This window comes from Pleurodeles waltl, chromosome 6, assembly GCF_031143425.1.
Source record: "Pleurodeles waltl isolate 20211129_DDA chromosome 6, aPleWal1.hap1.20221129, whole genome shotgun sequence".
Taxonomy (NCBI): domain Eukaryota; kingdom Metazoa; phylum Chordata; class Amphibia; order Caudata; family Salamandridae; genus Pleurodeles; species Pleurodeles waltl.
In genome coordinates, this window is record NC_090445.1 from 1,067,433,240 (window position 1) to 1,067,453,916 (window position 20,677).

Here is a 20,677-nt window from a genome sequence, read left to right on the forward strand (position 1 = left end):
GAACCTTGAACGGAGATGGCAGTGTGGATCATCTCCTGTTCTTCCGTGTCGAGGCGTTCGGTGCTCTTGGATGCCATCTGTAGCCTTCTCGCCCTTCGGTCTCTCAAGGTTTTTTTGGAACGGAAGGATCTGCAGGCCTCACAAGTAGCCTCTCGGTGATCTGGAGACAAACACAGATTACAGACCCAATGTTGATCTGTGTAGGGATACTTGGCGTGGCACTGAGGGCAGAATCGGAATGGGGTCCGGTCCATGACGCTTCAACACTTCTTGTGGTCAGGCTGACCAGGCCCAAGTTGGGCGCAGGTGCCCCGAAGGGCAACCGAAGGGGTGTGTCCACTGGTACCGAGGTGTTGATGGAAGATGGGGCGTGATCGAGAACAATACAGTTGAATTTCGGTGAATTATACGTTTTTCCGACTCGAACAACCGGAGTGAAGAAGAACACGTCCGAACCCGATAGTGAAAGAAAACAATCTAAGATGGAATCGATGCCCATGCGCATTGGAGCCGAAAAGGAGGAGTCACTCGGTCCCATGACTCGAAAAGACTTCTTCGAAGAAAAATAACTTGTAACACTCCGAGCCCAACACTAGATTGCAGGACCTGTGCATAGCATGTGTATCTGCAGCTACACATGCCACCGAACACATATATATATATATATATATATATATATATATATATATATATATATATATGTATATATATTCTAGTTTTGGTTTAGTTCGGTCTGTGGTAAAAAACCTACATGCGAGCAATGGGGACGTTGAGGTAAGGGAATGGATCCAATCACTGCACCTTCCTAACCATTCCCTTATTTCTTTTCACCAGCTGTATACCCATTCTTTGCTGTCACCATCTTGTAATTTCCTCTAAGATGGAAATTTACAGAACTGACAGCATAGTTGCAGTATAACACACGACCCATGAAAATCCACACACCAACACCCAGTCACAGGTCTCAAACCTGGGAGTTTCTTCCCTTTTTATATAGATTATCATGCAGACCTGCAGCTTTAAATAACTTAAACAGGAAAATAAAACCCTAAAGAAAACACAAATAAAACCAAAAATTTAAATCAAAAGGACAATTACGTCGACAAAGAAATTCACCCGCCTTGGTTCCAATCGGAGGTTCGCTTCCTTGTAAACTTACAATGTTCGTTTTTATTTTATTCTTTATACTTTGAAAGTGAAAAGAAAGAATATAGTCTTTGTTTTCCTTCTTTTGTTTTAAATATTTGTCCTATGTATTTACAGAAGCCATAAGATTGTTCTAACTGCAGTCCCGAAAGCATTAAGAGCACCTTTCACAGTCGAATGATTCCCTTTTATTGTACTTTACAAGATAACTCGGTAAGCACTCCATCCAGAACGACGAGGACTTTTGCTGTTGAGTGCGGCTGTTAAAATCGTCATTTCCATCTCTTGACTGAAACTCCTTCATTTCCAAACTGTTTCTCGCCATTTATTATGTTTGCCTTTGTTTATTTTTGAAGCAAGCTGCAAGGCAAGCAGTAAGATCGGATGATACAAACCAAGGATCATTCGGATGATTTTCCACACCTAACTCACCTCAAATCTTCTCTCTCTATTATAACAACAATTGGAAAGGAAAAAAAACTAAACATTAAGTGTAACAACGGGGAGGAGGATTTAGCCGATTTGTCTTTTTTCATCCCATCATACCGTTTGTTTCCTGAAAGTACAAATATCATTAAAAAAAACTGACCTGCTAATTGCAGAATTGTAAAATAATAAATAAACTGTATACTTGTCCAACCCCCAAATTGATGTGGGACTTGTTTTCCAATAGCTGTGTGGTCTTGGTTTAAAAGGAAACAAAGTATTTAAAATAAGATTTTATAAATAGTGTGATCTTGTTTCAATATTCTTCCTTCAAGTGTAAAGTGGTCTTGTGACTCCCCTTCCACCCTCGTACCTTTTTTTCTCTTGCTGCATGATCTCAGTTACCAATCAATATTTACTCCCATCCCCCACTTGTGCACGTGTAAGGGAAATGCTTTATTTCTGCCGGGGAATTGGCCTTGCTGCACTGTGATTGGTGAAGATGGAACTTATCTTTTTTAAAAAAAAATACTTAAATTCTTTCTTGCAGGTGTAGGGTTTTGTATGCTTTCGTTTGCTGCATGTGTAAGTAAATTCAGTTTTTTTGCCACTGAAAAGTTTCTAGCTGTCCTCCGACTCCTCTTCGGCCTCTCGAAGCCACGTAAAAAACGCTGTAACCGATTTTAGTGCTACACCCTTGCCGTTCTGCTCTGCGGGGTCCTTGCTCGCCTCCCATCTGTAAAATGCATCTTCTGATATCACTTCTTCATCATACAGGCAATCAAAAAACATCCGTAGTAGATCTGTGAGTGATAACAGATGAAAGTAGAGGATTAATAGTCAGTGGTAGAGTGAACAAACTACGGAAGTTATCACACGACCACGCCGCATCATTACAACCTCTAAGGGCACGTATAGCTTCCCTGTATTATAAAACAAATGGACTATCAAGATTGTGTGGCACTGGCTAAGAAATGGACGTCTAATGAAGTGCACTGTGTGGCCATCTTCTAAGTTGCCAACAAGCTGCAGGAAGACACATTTTTCATTTAAGAAAAAACCTTTGACCCTCATATCAGAAATCAAAAAAGCAAATGTTACGAAAGAGTATATATGTAGAAAAAGTGAGAACAAGTCTCACAAAAGGCAGAGGGGTTTTACTTCTACACAATGCAACAACACAGCTACCCTTGCATTCCGAGTCTAATGTAGGTTCAGCTGAAAGTTCCCACCTGAAGTCCAATTCTCACAGCTAGGATCAGGGCTTTATTTCGTAACCTCAATTATATCGGGGGGGGGGGGGGGGAGGTGTGTGTGTAGAGAGTGAGGCGCATGACGTACGAGAGGCAAAGCCTCGAGTGAGTCATGATGCCTCTACCTCAGCAATGGTAAGCACTAGCTTATACAATGCACTTTTGCATATATGGTTTATGGCATTGCATTTTTCATGTGCACTTGTTGAACAAAAGATACTGAACGAAATTTAAAAATGCAAGGGATTGCTATTCCTGTGCTAAAACACTCTGCTAGATAAACAAGACCACTTGCGGTGAGCAGATCTGGAATGTGGGTACTTGTAGACTACCCTATATAAAGGAGCTGCTCTACACCTAAAACCGGGGAACTACCCAGAATTCATTATATATATATATATATAGCGAGAGAGAGAGCGCGAGAGGCGTCGAAGATAAAGTATATATGCAGATGCACAGAGTTTACTATGCTATTGCCATTGTAGAGTTTTGGGAGGGGCATGACGTACGAGTGACAAAGCCTCGAATACGTGTTGATGCCTCTCCCTTAACCATGGTAAGCACTAGTGTTTTATACAGTGCACATCTGCACGTATGGTTTGTGCCATGTCATTTTTTTCATGTTTTCTTGTTTCTTATAAAAAGTATTTAACGATAACCAAAATGCAAGTGGTTAAATTAGTAAGAAAGTGGTAAAATCACATGGAAAAGACCTGGTAAGGAGATTTCACTGGGAAAAAGTAATTGTTATATGCAACCTGTGAGGCAGTAAAAATTGCTTTTCTCATGTCAATTGTGCTGTACTACAGTATTAAACTTAAATTTGACCTTTGCATTTTAGTAATAAATGGTGAATGTGCATTTAGTAGTACAATTGATCTAAATAATGCAGTTATTGAGTAATTGCGGTACTGAATATATGCACATACATGTATATATATGGCATGGCAGTGAACCTAAATCTGGCTTATAAAACACATTTACAGCAATTATATTAATATTGCACTATTTTCTCTTTTAACTGAAAGATCAAAAGCTGAGATACGATTAGTCTTGGAGATATAGCTATATATATATATTTAAATATACAAAAATAATCATACCTCTACTTCACCCTTTTGATTTTTCACAGAAAAGAAAAAAAATATATACATATACGTAGTAAGTGTTTGGCTTGGAAAGCTACTGGGTGCCTCCTTGTGTTAAGACAAAGCTATGGTTCTCTGATGAGCTCTTATCAGGGAGTGAAACGTGTCAAAAGATGCTTTTATTTATTCCAAGTTGGCTTGGATGGCATTTTACTGATCCAAAGCTGTAATACTGTCCTGGGAGAGTTAAAACACTTTTCTCATTTTTCAACTTGACATGGATAGCACTAGCTAACACTATCAGTGCTGATGCTTTGATGATGATAAAGAGGCTATGAGTAAGAGTCAAACTAAAGATAACTTTAGCCTAGTCTTTTGCTATGGCACTATCTCCTTCTAACCTGTGGGCAGATTTCACTGCCACTCAGAATTAGAAAAAGGGCTAGAAAAATGATGGAAGCCTGAGCAGAGGTCTCAAAGAAATACCCAATCAAACTTAGTATTGCCCTAGGAAGAATCCTGTAGAGCATAGTCTCGACAGTCCACATAATCACTGACTGACGCATATCTTTAGAACTCCACCTTAATCTTGAAGTATTGTACCTTGACAAGGGTTGAGGTACAACTCATTTTAACAGTGGTTGAGCTCCCTGTGTAATGTAGCAATGTTTGATGCATGACAGTCTATCTGGCAATGGTGGCCTCAGGAGCTGCTCAATTGGCCTCATCACCCTAAAAGAAGAGGGAAGCCCAGAGAATTACAATGTCCCAGTAAAATACTGTGAAAGGATCTGGAGAGGAAATTGATTAAAGCTTGCTGATAATCCTGGCTGATGTTATGGTCAACAAAAGGGTTGTCTTCTACAGAGGGAACTGTAGGTTTCAGGATGGCATTAGCTCAAAAGATTTATACATAAGCATGGCCAGCATCAAGTTAAGCTTCTAGGGGTGGCAGGATGCCATAAAAGAGTTAAACCAATATATCAGGCCAATCAGATGTATACTGATTGTCTCTGTTTTTAAGAAGTTTGTCGAGAAGTACTCTAAAGGTGTTTTCTGGTGGGCTTCTATGGGTGCAAGGTAGGTTTTGCAGTGAATCACTTGCGTCTTTCATATAAAAAAACAAAACAAAAAAAACAACAACATTATGCACTGATCAAGAGAACAGAGTGGCATTCTTCGCTAAAGACCTAGTGGCATAACCAAAGCCATTTGCTTTAAAACGGGGCTCTAGTGGAGGATACAACCAGGTCTGCTGAGGAGACGGGTTGGGATCTCCGCGCACCCCCCCCCCCCCAAAGAATTGTTCACAATTATTCAATTAAGTTTGCAATGTTTAAATATGTCAAGACTTATTTAAACAATGCAGTAAAGTTCTATTAACTTTTTAAAGTGTTTTTCTGATTAAAAAAGCAGTGTTCTCTCCATAATGCCCTTTTGGCCAGAGCATGGCTGGCGTCCCCCCCTGGGATTACCTGAGGCCCCTCCAGGGGGGGCCGGTCCTCCAGTTTGAAGACCCTGGTTTAAAAGAACACGTTTATTTGATCACAACCAAAATCTTTGTTTAGAAAAGAAAAAAGAAAGATATAATAGAAAGTACACGCCTTTAACTCCTCTATTTCTGTTCTCATGCACAGGTCTTTTTACTTAATGACCCCTTCCTGTCCTACCTCCTTTCTTCCAAATACCCACTAGTCTAAGGAGGGGTGGGGGTGGACCCCCTCTTACTCTCTTCCTGCTCTTCCTCATCTCAAGCCCTTCTTTACAATAAGTGGCGCTTGACCCCAGAGTCCTGGAAAATAAAAAAATAATGGTGCCCACAAAGGTATCATGGGAGCATCCCCTGACCCTCCTGGCTCAGGTGAGACCCACTTCCCCACAAGGGACACACACTGCTGAGGTCAAAAAACTAAATTAAAAAAATATATATATTGCAGACTACAAGGTAGGGGTCTGCCAACCTGAAGTGAAGCTCCGCTGTCTGTTACCCCCTCTTTGGGATCTGTGAATCCTACAGAATGGGACACTTGAACCTTTATTGGCCCCCCTTGACAGGTGCACAGAGATGGGACTGGGACTGCAAACCCCACGGTAGATCCAACAGGGGAAAGAATCTCTAAGGGTTCCTAAATCCTCAAAATGAAAACAAAAAAAATAATAAAAACTTAAGACATGAAAGAAGGTAAAACAGTGAATATGTAAGGGGACAGTTTCTGCTTGGAAGCCAGAAGTCTGTTTGCAGTGGGGATTGGCAGGTCACCATGGGTTGGTTGCAGGCTATGCAGCCAACACTCACTGTGAGATTGGTGTCAGGCCTAGACAAAGGTCATCCAGGCCATTCGCCGTCCTCATTTGTGTTGAAATTCGAATTTTGTTCTAGGATACTTATTATGGTAATTACAAACAATGGAGTTTTGTCAGGCTGGTGTTATACATTTTAAGAATTTGTCATAATAGAAAATGGCCACAAACACTCCATTAAGTCTATCATTAGGCCTTTCCACAGGAAGTGCTGTAGTAGATTGTGAATTAAGCTATGTGAGTCTACTCCAGATGATGGGGGTTGAGGACAATCAAACTTATGTGACAAGTAGCGATACCTGCTGAGACTGTTCCTTCTGGTGTTATTATCAGAGACACACAAAACCACTGCCAGCTGGCAGAGCTGTGTGGTGTTAGTGTTCCTTTATTCTTGATGCAAGAGATGACCATGGTGTGTGTCTTTTGGGCCATTATGACACTTGATCCCGTCACTGGTGGTAAAGAAATGGATTGAGTTACGTGTAATGTGCTATCCCCGTACTCAGATGAGTGGTGACTGCAGATGAGGAAATGTAAAGGTTCATCCCACCAAGAACTTGAGAGCAAGTTCCCACCATTACAGGGTCAGAACCAAGCATTATGGACAGGAATGTGCTTCTAATTGCATTCTCATTGCTAGTTTCAGTGCTGCACCAGATGTAATTGCAAGAAGAGCTCAAGTAGTACACCTGTAGTTCCAGGAACTCCTAGAACCTCAGGAGGCTGTTAAAAGCCTTGATGCGGACCAAATGACCAACTACTTCATTGATGGTTACAAACCTGTCTGGAGGAGAGAAGCCAAAATTGTACTTATGAAGTGGATACTTCAGATAAGGACCAGTAAGGGTTTATTCATCTCACAGAGCTTGTAGAGGGTTTCTAGTGTTTTGGAAACTGTATAACCTATTGTTACGGAGGACACCACTCAAATGTGATTCTACATAATGGTACTAATTAATCTTACTAATGCAAGAAGGCCATCACCTGGACTACAATGCTTGTAAAGACTAGCCAAAGTCGTCATCAGAAGGATGAACTAATTTAGACTAAAGATCCCTAATGGGGCAGAGAATCTGTCAATCTTTTTTACTTATAAGGAAGTTGGGGACTAGTATCCCTGTCCCATTTCTGGGAATAGGTCCTGCTTGTTTTCACTACTGAAAGGACCCATGTTTTAGTTAATCTGGGTCCAGGAGTAATAAGTGGGGAAAGCCTAACTCAACCCCCTCTACTGGCATACGAGTCAGCACCTTAGATTGTGGTGAGGAAGAGTTGGTTCTGGGGAAGTCACTGGGAGATATTTGCCTCAGATGAAGCTGGGAGTGCAGGCTTGTTCCCTCTTCTGAAGCATCTCCTTTTTGCCTGCCTGCTTTGGAGGGAATAGGAATATCCACCAGGAATCTCGAGTTTAAAGGACTCAGTAACTATAAAAAGTTTGGAAGGTCTTTGCAGGCTGAACAATTAGGAGGTGGTCTTGCTGTTACTGCTTGGATGGCACACAATGACTTGGATGGAACTATGCCACTTTTGCATTGATGGAGGAACTCACCCATCATGGAATTCACTCATCATGGAACTGAAGAAGAGTTTGAAAAATTCAAACTGAGCCACCAACTTTCAGTCTGACAGCTTGAGCAATGATGAAATCTGCATAGAAAGACTAATGTTCATGGTTGTAATAGCTGTTCTGAGGAGGTGATGGGACATCAGCAGGTTCTGCTCTGCAGACACCTTCCCTTAGATGATTAAGATTATTCACCAAGCACAAGATGCAGGTCAGCTGCTATAAACAGTCAATGACATGACAAGTGGCTTAAAGTGGGATTGCAATTGCAAAAGCTACCTGATCTTAAAAAGAAATACCTGAGGGAAAAAATAGGAGCAAGTTCATTGTGGAGGTGTTTGCTACGAAAAAAAAGGATAGGATTTTAACTACACAGCAGAAAAAAAGTGACTGGCGAATATGTGCATTTGAAAAGGGATGGGGGAATGCAGTATATAATTTATGGGTGTAATACTGGTGAGGAAAAGCTCTTTATAGTTAAACTGCTTCCAGGGAAAGGGCTAAAAAGAAATATAAACTCTTCTGACGGAAAACGCTTATCTCACATTCTTGTGGAGATGCCAAAAAATCAATGCAATAGCGTAAGAAGGACAAAGATGAAAACTGATAATGCTCTGGAGATCATAGCTGTCAGATGTTGCTTCCTGTGTGGCGACCCCTATCCAATATACTCTCCAACAGGGAAAATTTGGATCCAATGAACAAATACTGCTAGCATTTTTGGGAACATTTCAACTACCATCCAGCTCAGAAGTGTATCGGAAGAGGCTATCAAGTTGGTTATGAAAACAAAACCCAACTATCAATAATGCCTGTACCACACATACTGCTGTTTGGTGCACACTTCTGAACTACATGTTCTCTGATATTAGAGAAATGTTATAAATGCCTAAGGGTAAATCCTATAACTAAGGACACAAGGAGCAGGTTTATGGCTAAGTTGGATTTTTAATAGCAATGCGGATCCACAATTTGGGACTTAGGCTACCTGAAGATTTTTATGTTTGACCATATTTGCATCAGTGGTCCAGGAGTCTGGGTAGGTGAGTATGTGGGTGGGAGTGGGATGATTGTGAACAAAGATGTGTGTGTGTGCAATACTGAGCTTCAATAAGCCAACTTTTTGAGCGCCAAGACAGACTGTGAATAACAATGCAGCATTTACACCATTTACTTTTTTTTATGTTAAACTGTTAGACTATTTGAATCCTAGCACTGCCACCTTAGCACACCCTGCACATATGGAGCAAAGCTATATTTTTTAATAGGACCTTGAAAATCTATGCACTTTATGAACCAATACCATGACAATCTGATGAGATCTGAAAAGATGGTGCATTTTATGATTGTATGAAGTAACTTATTTTACTACCATATACATTTTATGATTTCTTTGTTTTTATTTTCAGCGTTGTATTGTGGGAAAGTGTAATGGTTTGAATTAACTATGCACTCTGGTAATAACACTGGAAAAAAACTTACTATTTGAATTGAAAATTATGTGGTAGAAAAATCATATTTTCTTCAGAGATTTCAAACGTGATATAATTTCACACAGCGCAGTACTGACCCCTAATCCAGAATTGCACACTGCAATAATGTGTACTCTTTCTCAAAATTTGAATTCATTACATAAAAAAAAACCAACAAAAAAAAGTCTCAGCATAAAGTTAGTGGGGGGTTACTTTTTAAACATTTTTTTAGCACAGTGACAATTAGGCCAGTTTTACTACTCTGGTAATCTCTGCTAAAAGATTCAGCTACTTATTTTTCATGTTCTGTGTATGAATGCTCGTTAAGTTAAATGGACACAGCGTGTCATATCCGTGTGGATTCGCAGCAGCAGGTTTAAGTGTGCTCTCCTGGAAGGTCTGATGGCAGGATGCAGGAACCTAGTTATTTTAATGGACAAAGGAATTTTTTTTATTTGTCCTGCACTTATGCTCATTGTTCTGCTTTGATTTGTCATCATATAAAAGCACTACACTGCTATGGGCTCTCCCCGACAAACTACTCAAGAGGACTGTCTGCTCTTTCCGTGTACTCAAATTATCGCCTTATTGGCAGTGTTCATTGTTTGTACTGCTGCTTTTATTCTTCGTGGCTTAACAATTAAGGCTATTGATCATATTCTATTGTTTTGCAAGGTTTTATTTCTTTCTCTGTGACATCCTGAAGCAGTCGTTATGTAGGAGCTATTGCTGTCTGTAATGGATGAAATATTTATATCAAGGTTCGATCAACTTTTTCCGGTATTCTTTAGTTTATGTTGCACAGACCAAAAAATAGTATGCTTCAGATGTGTGCATGAAGCCGCTTAAGAAAGATCTAATAATGTTGTCGGCAAGCAACTTGAATGAGATGCACAGTCAGGTTTAGTTGTGTTGGGGCAAATGTGGCCTTAAGGGCAACACCTCTTAGGTACTTTGACAACTGATTATTTGGATTACGTTTGTGAGCTGACAATATTTTTAAGCCTATTACAGATAAGAAAATATGCATACTTACTGGCAGGTTGATCAAGCTTTGCTATCAAAGCTTGAAGTGCATAAAGTGCTTCTAGTTCTCGCTCTGTATCCGAGTCTAGGTACTTGAGTAAGACGGGCACTCTCTGCTTAATACTCGCAGTGTCCACACGAAAGGAAGAACTGTCCCCTGTACAATAAGAAAAGAGTAATACTCAGCATTTCAGTCAGAATTAAAATATTTCTAATTTTCAGCAAGATTTGTTTTAATTCTAGTTATTCGCAATGTTTTGTCTTGGTATGACTACCAAGAATTACATAAATTTGATGTCTTTACCTTAATGAAAAACTATAAATTGTATACATTTGTAAATTCTGTACATTTGTAGTTTAGTAAAATCTAAAATTAAGTAATCTTGTTATCAAAGTATTCTTGTAGAAGTATAAATATTTCCTAAATGAAAGCACAGATTCAAAAATATTGCATTTGTTTCTGTTACCCTGCTGTGATGGCAGACCACAATCTCAAGATGGTCATCCGGAGTGTCTGATCTTAAAAGCTACAACAGAGTACACTACAAGTTTTTTTTTGTAAATCTGCAGAGGGCTGTGCCTGGCTTAACAGCAACAATTTGTCAAAATACAATATGTGAATCTATTAAAAGATTCATATCGTCCACTTCAGAGGTTAAAAACCAGGGAACATAATTTTTGTAGTGGCATGTTCACCTCAACAAGTTACATATCGTAAGTTAGGATCTTTCTGTTGGGTACTGCACCTAACCGTAGACTCCTCATCTGAATCCCCTCGCCCCCCAAGGCGCCTGATTGAAACCAAAACTTTTCCAAGGAATTGCTCCCACACACCATAAGATGGCGCCATCGCACTACATGACCAGCTCACATTGCTTCCAAAGAGAGAGCCTGGAGAGTTATAAAGATGCCACATCTATATGTTGAGGCCCGTTTTCATTTTAACCTCATCAATGCCTTAGAATGCAGATCAGTGATCAATTTCCTGAAATGACGGTGTGCAAAATCTAACATGGGTCCTTTTTAGAACCCGAATGGTTCACTCCACAAAACAGGGAGGAGGGAGGGTGGCAATCAATTTGCAGTTAGGTAGAATATCCATCATAATGAGCTTAAATAAAAGTAAATGAGAAATTAGTTAGTTACCTCTAACATCCATTCTCCAACATTGGAATCATATATATATATATATATATATATATATATATATATATATATATATATATATATATATATATATATATATATATATATATCAACAACATTCATGAAATACTTCACGAACGACCGCACTCCGGGATCTCTTGTTTCACAAATTTCATTTATTCAGGCTCAGTTAACTTCGTCTACAGCTCAACAATCACCTGCCCTACGGTCTGAGAGACCTTGATCACAGGCATTTCCGGTAGGGGGTTTCTGTTTCCACATTTACAGTATATCTACAGATAACAATTCATTAAGACTCAACATATTTCTAAATGCACTTAGAAAATACTATATATATATATAAAATGTCACTTACCCAGTGTACATCTTGTTCGTGGCATGTTTCGCCTCAAATTCACAGGCTGTGCACTGTTCCTGCCATCTAGTGTTGGGCTCGGAGTGTTACAAGTTGTTTTTCTTCGAAGAAGTCTTTTCGAGTCACGGGACCGAGTGACTCCTCCCTTTCGGCTCCATTGCGCATGGGCAGCGACTCCATCTCAGATTGTTTTCCCGCAGAGGGTAAGGTAGGAGTGGTAGAATGAGAATAGTAAAGATGCCCATACAGTGGGATAGATATGTATGTACATAGTTTGCGCTAAAGTAGTGTTTATTTACATATATGCAATTTCTAATTGCAACTTAAACGGCTACAGGCTCCCGGGGAGGTGGGAGGGTGCATGTGAATCTGCAGCGGAACATGCCACGAACAGATGTACACTGGGTCAGTGACATTTTCCGTTCAATGGCATGTGTAGCTGCAGATACACATGCTGTGCATAGACTACAAAGCAGTAATCCTCCCAGAAGCGGTGGTCAGCCTGTAGGAGTTGAAGTTGTTTGAAATAATGTTCTTAAAACAGCCTGTCCTACTGTGGCTTGTTGTGGCTAACACATCTACACAGTAGTGTTTGGTAAAAGTATGAGGTGTGGACCAAGTGGCTGCCTTACAAATCTCTGTCATTGGTATGTTACCCAGAAAGGCCATTGTTGCTCCCTTCTTTCTAGTGAAGTGTGCCTGTGGTGTAATGAGTAGTTCCCTTTTAGCTTTTAGGTAACAAGTTTGCATGCATTTAACTATCCATCTGGCTATGCCTTGTTTGGATTTAGGGTGGGGTTTCTGGAATGCGACGAACAACTGTTTAGTTTTACGAAATGGTCTTGTTCTGTCTATATAGTACATTAGAGCTCTTTTTATGTCTAATGTATGCGGTGCTCTTTCTGCTACTGAGTCTGGCTGTGGGAAAAAAAACTGGGAGTTCCACTGTTTGGTTTAAATAAAACTGTGAAATGACTTTTGGTAGAAATTTTGGATTTGTGCGGAGAACCACTTAATGTTTGTGTACTTGTATAAAGGGTTCTTCAATAGTGAAAGCCTGTATTTCACTAACTCTTCATAGTGAAGTGATAGCTACTAGAAATGCCACTTTCCAAGTGAAGAATTGGATTTGACAAGAATGCATGGGTTTCAAAAGGTGGACCCATTAGTCCTGTAAGTACGATATTCATATTCCATGAGGGTACTGGTGGTGTCCTTGGAGGTATGATCCACTTTAGTCCTTCCATGAAGGCTTTAATGACTGGTATTCTAAATAGCGATTTTGTGTGTTTAATTTGCAAGTAAGCCGAAATTGCAGTGAGGTGTATTTTGATGGATGAAAAAGCAAGATTTGCTTTTTGCAAGTGTAGTAAATAGCCTATAATGTCCTGTATAGACGCATCTAACGGTATTATGTGTTTTGCTTGGTAGTAGAAAACAAATCTTTTCCATCTATTAGCATAGCAATGCCTGGTGGTAGGTTTTCTTGCCTGTTTAATGACTTCCCTAAACTCGTTTGGAACTCTAAGACTTCAGGAGCCAGATTGCTAGATTGAGCATTGCTGGATTGGGATGTCTGATCTGTTGTTTGTGTTGTGTTAACAGGTCTGGTCTGTTTGGTAGTTTGATGTGAGGTACTACTGAGAGGTCCAACAGTGTGGTATACCACGGTTGGCGTGCCCACGTTGGTGCTATGAGTATTAGTTTGAGTTTGTTTTGACGCAGTTTGTTGACTAGAGAAGGAATGAGTGGGAGAGGGGGAAAAGCGTAAGCAAATATCCCTGACCAATTGATCCATGGAGCATTGCCCTTGGACTGAGGATGTGGGTATCTGGACGCGAAGTTTTGGCATTTTGCGTTTTGCTTTGTTTTGCTTTGTGGCGAACAGATCTATTTCTGGTGTCCCCCACTGGCGAAATTATTTTTGTAGTATCTGGGGATGTATTTCCCACTCGTGAGTTTGCTGGTGATCTCGACTGAGACTGTCTGCTAATTGATTGTGAATGCCTGGGATGTATTGCGCTATTAGGCGAATATTGTTGTGAATTGCCCAATGCCAAATTTTTTGTGCTAGGAGGCAGAGTTGTGATGAGTGCGTTCCCCCCTGTTTAAGTAGTACATTGTTGTCATATTGTCTGTTTTGACAAGAATGTGCTTGTGAACTAGAAGAGGTTGAAAAGCTTTTAGTGCTAGAAAGACTGCTAGCAGCTCTAAGTGATTTATGTTTAGCTATTTTTGCATGTTGTCCCACTGTCCTTGTATATTGTGATTGTTGAGGTGTGCTCCCCACCCAATCACTGATGTGTCTGTTGCGAGAATGGCGTGAGGCACAGGGTCTTGAAAAGGCTGCCCTTTGTTTAAATTTACGGGGTTCCACCACTGAAGCGAATAGTGTGTTTGGCGGTCTATCAACACTAGATCTTGGAGTTGACCCTGTGCCTGCGACCATTGTTTTGCAAGGCACTGCTGCAAGGGCCGTATGTGTAACCTTGCGTTTAGGACAATTGTGATGCCATCATGCCTAGGAGTTTCATCACAAATCTGACTGTGTAATGCAGATTTGGTTGTATTTTTGGCACCATGGTGTGGAATGATTGTACCCTTTGTGGGCTTGGACTTGCGATCGCTTTTTGATTGTTGAGTGTAGCTCCCAAGTATTGTTGAATTTGGGATGGCTGCGATTGTGATTTTTGGTAATTTATAGAAAACCCTAGTGTGTATAGGGTATATATTACGTAACATGTGTGATTTTGACACTGCTGTTGAGCGTTGGCCTTAATTAGCCAATCGTCGAGATATGGGAATACATGCATGTGTTGTCGTCTTATGAATGCCGCTTCCACGGCAAGGCATTTTGTAAATACTCTTATCCCGAAGGGTAATACCCTGAATTGGTAATGTTTTCATTGTATAACGAACCTGAGGTATTTTCTGTGAGATGGATGGATGGGTATATGAAAATGCGTATCTTTTAAATCCAGTGTTGACATGTATTCTCCCTGTTTTAGTATTGGGACTACATCTTGTAGCGTCACCATGTGAAAGTGTTCTGATTTGACGAATAGGTTGAGAGTCCTGAGATCTAAAATTGGTCTTAGTGTTTTGTCCTTTTTGGGAATAAGGAAGTACAGGGAATAAATTCCTGTTCCTTTTTGTTGATGAGGTACCAGTTCTATGGCTTGCTTTGTCAATAATGCCTGTACCTCTGTTTGTAACAGTGTTAGATGTTGCAACAACAGTTTGTGTGCTCTTGGGGGAATATCTGGAGGAAAATGTGTGAATTCTATGCAGTAACCATGTTGGATAATTGATAGAACCCATGTGTCCATTGTTATGTTTGACCATTGATTGTGGAACATTCCAGTCTTCCTCCCACCGGGGATGTGTGTTGGGGAAGGGTGATGGGCAAGTCATTGCTTGGTATTAGTGGCCTGCTTTGTGGTTTGGAATTTTCCCCTGGACCTTGGGAATTGTCCCCTAAAGGACCCGCAAAACCCCACTCTCTGATATTGTGATTGGTAGGAGGGTTTTTGTTGAGAGGTGGATGTTTCTGATGACTGTGGTCTAAAATCTCCCCTATACTGTGGTTTTTTTAATGTCCCCCTGTATTGGGACGAGCAGATCGCTCCCATTGCTTTGGCCGTATCCGTGTCCTTTTTCATTTTTTCAATGGCCGTGTCTACTTGTGTGCCAAATAGCTGTTGCTGATTGAGTGGCATATTGAGGACAGCCTGTTGAATCTCTGGTTTGAAACCTGAGGATCTCAGCCAAGCATGGCGTCTAATTGTTACTGCAGTGTGCACTGTTCTTGCGGCAGTGTTGGCAGAATCTAATGCAGATCGTATTTGATTATTAGATATTGCCTGTCCCTCCTCTACCACTTGCTGAGGTCTTTTCTGTATGCCTTGGGGAGATGTTGGATGATATCGCTCATCTAGTCCCAATGAGCTCGGTCATATCGTGCAAGAAGGGCCTGAGAGTTTGCTATGCGCCACTGATTGGCAGCTTGTGACGCTACTCTCTTTCCTGCCACGTCAAACTTCCTACTCTCCTTATCTGGAGGTGGTGCATCTCCAGATGACTGCGAGTTGGCTCTCTTTCTCGCAGCTCCAACCACTACAGAGTCTGGGGACAGCTGCTGTGTGATGAACACTGGGTCTGACGGTGGTGGCTTGTATTTCTTTAACACCCGTGGTGTAATGGCTCTCCCTTTCACGGGCTCCTGAAAAATTTGTTGGCCATGTTTAAGCATGCCTGGGAGCATAGGAAGACTTTGATAGGAAGCATGCGTTGTGGACAAAGTATTAAAGAGAAAGTAGTACTCCAATGGATCTGTGTGCATGCTCACATTGTGGAATGCGGTAGCCCTAGCCAAGACTTGAGTGTATGAGGTGCTATCTTCGGGTGGAGAGTGTTTCGAAGGATAGCACTCCGGGCTATTGTCCGACACAGGGGGATCGTAGAAGTCCCAGGGGTCTCTATCTTCTTGCGATTGCACAGTGTGTGTGGGTGACTGTGCAGTGGGCGTTGCAATAGGTGACATTGTTCTTTGCGGAGAATGTGGAGGAGAATGTTCTGGGGAAAATTGGCGTGACAGAGATTTATCTCTTTGCACTTTAGCTGCTCAGTGTCTGAACGTCCTTGGAAAGCCAGTTTTCTTTTGAATTTGAGAGGAGGTGCCGTTTCGATCTTCCCTGTATCCTTATGGATCTGTATCCTTGCCTGTGTTTCATCAAACTCCTCCATTTGGTGAAGTTCCTCCTCAAATCTGTGTCTCTCTTTTAGTTGTTTTGAGAGTCCATGTTCCTCGGTGTACAAGGCTTTTCGGCACTGAAATGCCCATGCTGACAGTAGGCCTCGGCTCCGAAAAGACTCTTTCGAGGCTTCGCTGACTCGAAGAGTCGATGTCGAGTTTTCTCGGTCACGGGTTCTCGGCTCGAGTCCGAAGACTTCGGCACGGATTTGGCCTTTTTCGGTGCTGAAGGCATTGCTTGGTCACCGCTTGATTTCTTATGCGTCGAGCCATGGCCTTCCGGCAGTGGCGTCCCCAAGGCCTTATGTTTTGTCTTGGACTGACTCTGGGCTTGGGTCGGGGCAGGTGTACTCACGTGTTGGCCTGCTGTGGGTGGTCGGTCTGCGCCTGGGTCGTCAGAATCGGAACCTTGGATGGAGATAGCCATCTCCTCTTCCGTGACGTCGAGGTGCTCTGAACTCTTCTATGCCATTTGCAGTCGCCGCGCCCTCCGATCCCTCAAGGTCTTGTTCGATCGAAAGGACCTGCAGGCCTCGCAAGTATCTTCTCGGTGTTCCGGTGACAAACACAAATTACAGACCTGGTGTCGGTCTGTGTAGGGATACTTGGCGTGGCACTGTGGGCAGAAATGGAATGGGGTCCGGTATATTAGGCTGCAACGTTTTCTGCTGTCGGGCCGTCCAGGCCCTGGCTGGGCACGGAAGCCCCAGGGGCCACCAAAGCTGTGTTTCGCCAGTGTCGATGCAAGATGTTTCGCGATCGAAAACAATACCAATGATTTTCTGTGAATTTAGTCTTTTTCCCAAATCGAATACACGGAGCGAAGAGGAACACGTCTGAACCCGATGGTGGAAAGAAAACAATCTAAGATGGAGTTGATGCCGATGCGCAATGGAGCCGTAAGGGAGGAGTCACTCGGTCCCGTGACTCGAAAAGACTTCTTCAAAGAAAAACAACTTGTAACACTCCGAGCCCAACACTAGATGGCAGGAACAGTGCACAGCATGTGTATCTGCAGCTATATATTCACATTACTCGTTCCCTGTCATCAGGCTGGAAATCCCGGTACGTTTAAAATAGCAGAATAGTGTGTTAAACAGGGGTGGCTCCTCCACAATGGTGGAGGAGTGTTACCCACCTGGCCAAGAGCCAGGAGATGAAAAATAAAACGATAGTTGACTATCGTTTTATTTTTCTTCTGCTGGCTCAGCCAACAATGCAGGGAGTGACAGGACTGGGTCACGGGAGGTGGGAGGAGGAGAGTGCACCTAAGTGCGCATGTGTGTTTGGCCGGCTGTCTCAGGCGGGCCAAACACACACACACTTAGGTTTCTCCAGCCCAGCTGTGTTGAACAGCCAGGCTGGAGAAACTGCAGAGACCCCAGAGGGCTGTGTCTGAGCAGCCGTCTCAGCTGCTCAGACAAATCCTGGCGCTCTTTTCATGCTGTGTTTAGCATGAAAGCAGCGCCAGATTGCTGAGGTGCCTGTGCTGGTGCCCTAGTGAATGCTGGAACACCAACCATCAGGAGCAGAGGAGCGAGGTGGTAGGGGATAATACAGGCCAAAGAGCTATCCCCCATTGTCCAAATGAGACAAAAAGCTGACAGAAAAAGCTGGTCTGATGTATGCATGTTCTTTTTTGTCTATGGAGAACCCGAGACATCTATGCAGGCCCAATGAATGAAATGATTTGTCTGCTGTCAGATGGATTTGGGAGCAAAGATTTGAAAATGACAGGTTCATTTAAATGAAATTCAGTAGAAACCTTGGGTATGAATTTAGGATTGGCTCTAAAAATTACTTAATCATTTGTGAATCAAAAGAAAAGTTCCTTGATTGTGAACGCTTTAATCTCACTCACTTTCCTTGCAGATACCTATGGAACTTGAGGACGCTGAATAGGTGGGAATGCTCTGAAGAGCCATTTCATTAACTGTTTTATGATCTGCAGGGAGAACAGAAAAAATAACAGCCAGGTGGACTGACTGAATATTTAAGACCACATTTTTAGCCAGATCCAACAAATATGGTAGAAGAAAATGAGGACCTTTACCCCTAGACCAGATACAGAAATGTTTCCAATTGGCATAATTGGTCCTTGCGGTCACTGGCGTTTGAGTCTGCACAAAAATATTTCTACCATTTTGCAGTAGATCCCAGTGGCCAAACTCTAAATGGTCAGGTGCTGTCAAATTTAGCGACTTGTGGTCGTGATGGAGAATCTCTCCTTGGTGTCGGAAAAGGATCTCAGGATGCGCTTTCAGAGGAATGGTGCTGATAACTCAAGGAAACTGCTGTTCCAGCACTGGCATGGCCACGGAGGAGCAATAAGGATAAGAGGTCAATTATCTATCTTTGCCTTCCTCAGTACCCTGGGGATAAGGGGGAAGAAAATATGTTACTTACCTGTAACTGTAGTTCTCCAGTATTGGAATCTTTCATAGATTCACATGCTTGCATCATTCCCCGCCATCGAGATGGGAGTCTCCCGGTACCTTTAATAGCAATGCAATGATAACTTTAGTGTAAGAACGCCTAAGGCCTCCCACTTTAGTAGTCTATCCTTGTCACCTTAAGAAAATAGACCAAACCTAGGTTTCAGCCAATCAGGCTGCCCTGCTGAACACTCCTGTGAGAAGCTCTAGTCCCTCAGATTTTCCAAAGCACGAGTGCTGAAGTACACAGGGTAGATAATGTGTAACAGGTAAGCTTCGCAGGGGAAGAGGGAGGGTTGCATATGAATCCATGAAAGATTCCAAACCTGGAGAACTACAGTTACAGGTAAGAACTTATTTTCTTACTCCAGTATAGGAACTGTCATAGATTCAGTGCTTGAATGAGAATAGCAAGCAGTAGTGAAGCACACTGTATGATCAACATTTATGTATCTTTTGATAGAACCAGTACTACGAATGGTAAAGAAAGCTTCAAGTGATTGACCCTTAATAAGTTACTATACAATGCTAAACAACGAACAGTGTATTTTCAAAGGAAGAAAAATGACTATGCAATGTGCGGAACATATACTGGGATGGAGGGAAAAATAAGAATAAAATAGCTCACCATTACTGGAACAGATGCTGCAGCACCGCTTGTTCCACTGCTACATCGCCTTGTGACATTTCCTCCAAACAGTAATGCTTTGCACAAGTGTGAGTGCACTTCCAAGTAGCCGCTCTGCAAATGTCCTGGATGGGCACACTAGCAAAGAGCATTGTGGATGCTGAGACAGCCCTTGTTGAATGTGCATGCATTGGCCTGTGCAGAGGCTTACCAGCAGCTTTGTGATGATCGATTGCACTAGATATCAATCTAGCAATCCCCTGTTTGGAATGTGGTTGACCTCTCCCAGGGACACTGAATGCCACAAACAGTTGATTGGATTTTCTAAAGTCCTTCGCTTTGTCTAGATAAAACTTGAGCTATCTTTTGACATTAAACGAGTAAGGAAGAGCCTGTTCTGCTGGTGTCGAAGGATTTGTAAAATACGACTTTAGGACTACTGGCTGATTATTGTGGAAATCTGAATTGACTTTGGGTATTAACTTTGGATTTATTCGTAGTATTACCTTATTTACCTTAAACTGCAAGAAAGGGTCTTGAATACTGAAGGCTTGGATTTCGCTAATCCTTCTGAGGTCAGGACAAGAAGAAGCACGACCTTCCGTGACAGGAATTTCAAGTCCGCCCAGTGTATAGGTTCAAATGGATGCTTCATTAATTGGGACAAAACTACAGTGAGTTGACAAGATGCCAAAGGTTGTCTGACTGCCGGGAAAGAACGAAAAAGAACTTTAAGAAACTGTTTGACAATCCTTGTCGACCACAAGGACGGTGAGTTCTCTGATCGCCTGTAATGGGATACTGCAGCCAAGTCAACTTTAATTGAAGCACTAGCCAAACCATCTCTCCCTAAATGGAGAAGGGAGTATCTGCTCAGGGATGATAACAGGTGCACTTCAGCTTGTTTGCACCATATGCCAAACCTCTTCCCTTTAAGGTGGTAAGTTATGTTAGTACTATCTGCTGCAGCCCGAGCAAGAATGACTCTACAGTTTGGGGAAATGTTTAAGTGCGCAAATTCCTGGTGTTCAGGCACCAGGCTGTCAAATGAAGTGCTGTTTGA

At 41.9% G+C, this 20,677-nt stretch overlaps 1 protein-coding gene across 13 annotated transcripts in view; it reads right to left on the reverse strand.

The window, feature by feature from the left end:
* Nucleotides 1–1,147: 1,147 nt before the first annotated feature.
* The window catches only part of EIF4G3 (eukaryotic translation initiation factor 4 gamma 3), a 906,783-nt gene continuing 887,253 nt past the window's right edge, over nucleotides 1,148–20,677 (reverse strand). For all 13 annotated transcript variants that reach the window (XM_069240075.1, XM_069240074.1, XM_069240071.1 and 10 more), the window contains 2 exons: nucleotides 10,287–10,433; nucleotides 1,148–2,375 (listed from right to left, as the gene is read on the reverse strand). In XM_069240075.1, the coding sequence (XP_069096176.1) occupies nucleotides 2,194–2,375; nucleotides 10,287–10,433 (329 nt within the window). In that variant the 3' untranslated portion in view covers nucleotides 1,148–2,193. The remainder of the gene's footprint in view (nucleotides 2,376–10,286; nucleotides 10,434–20,677) is intronic.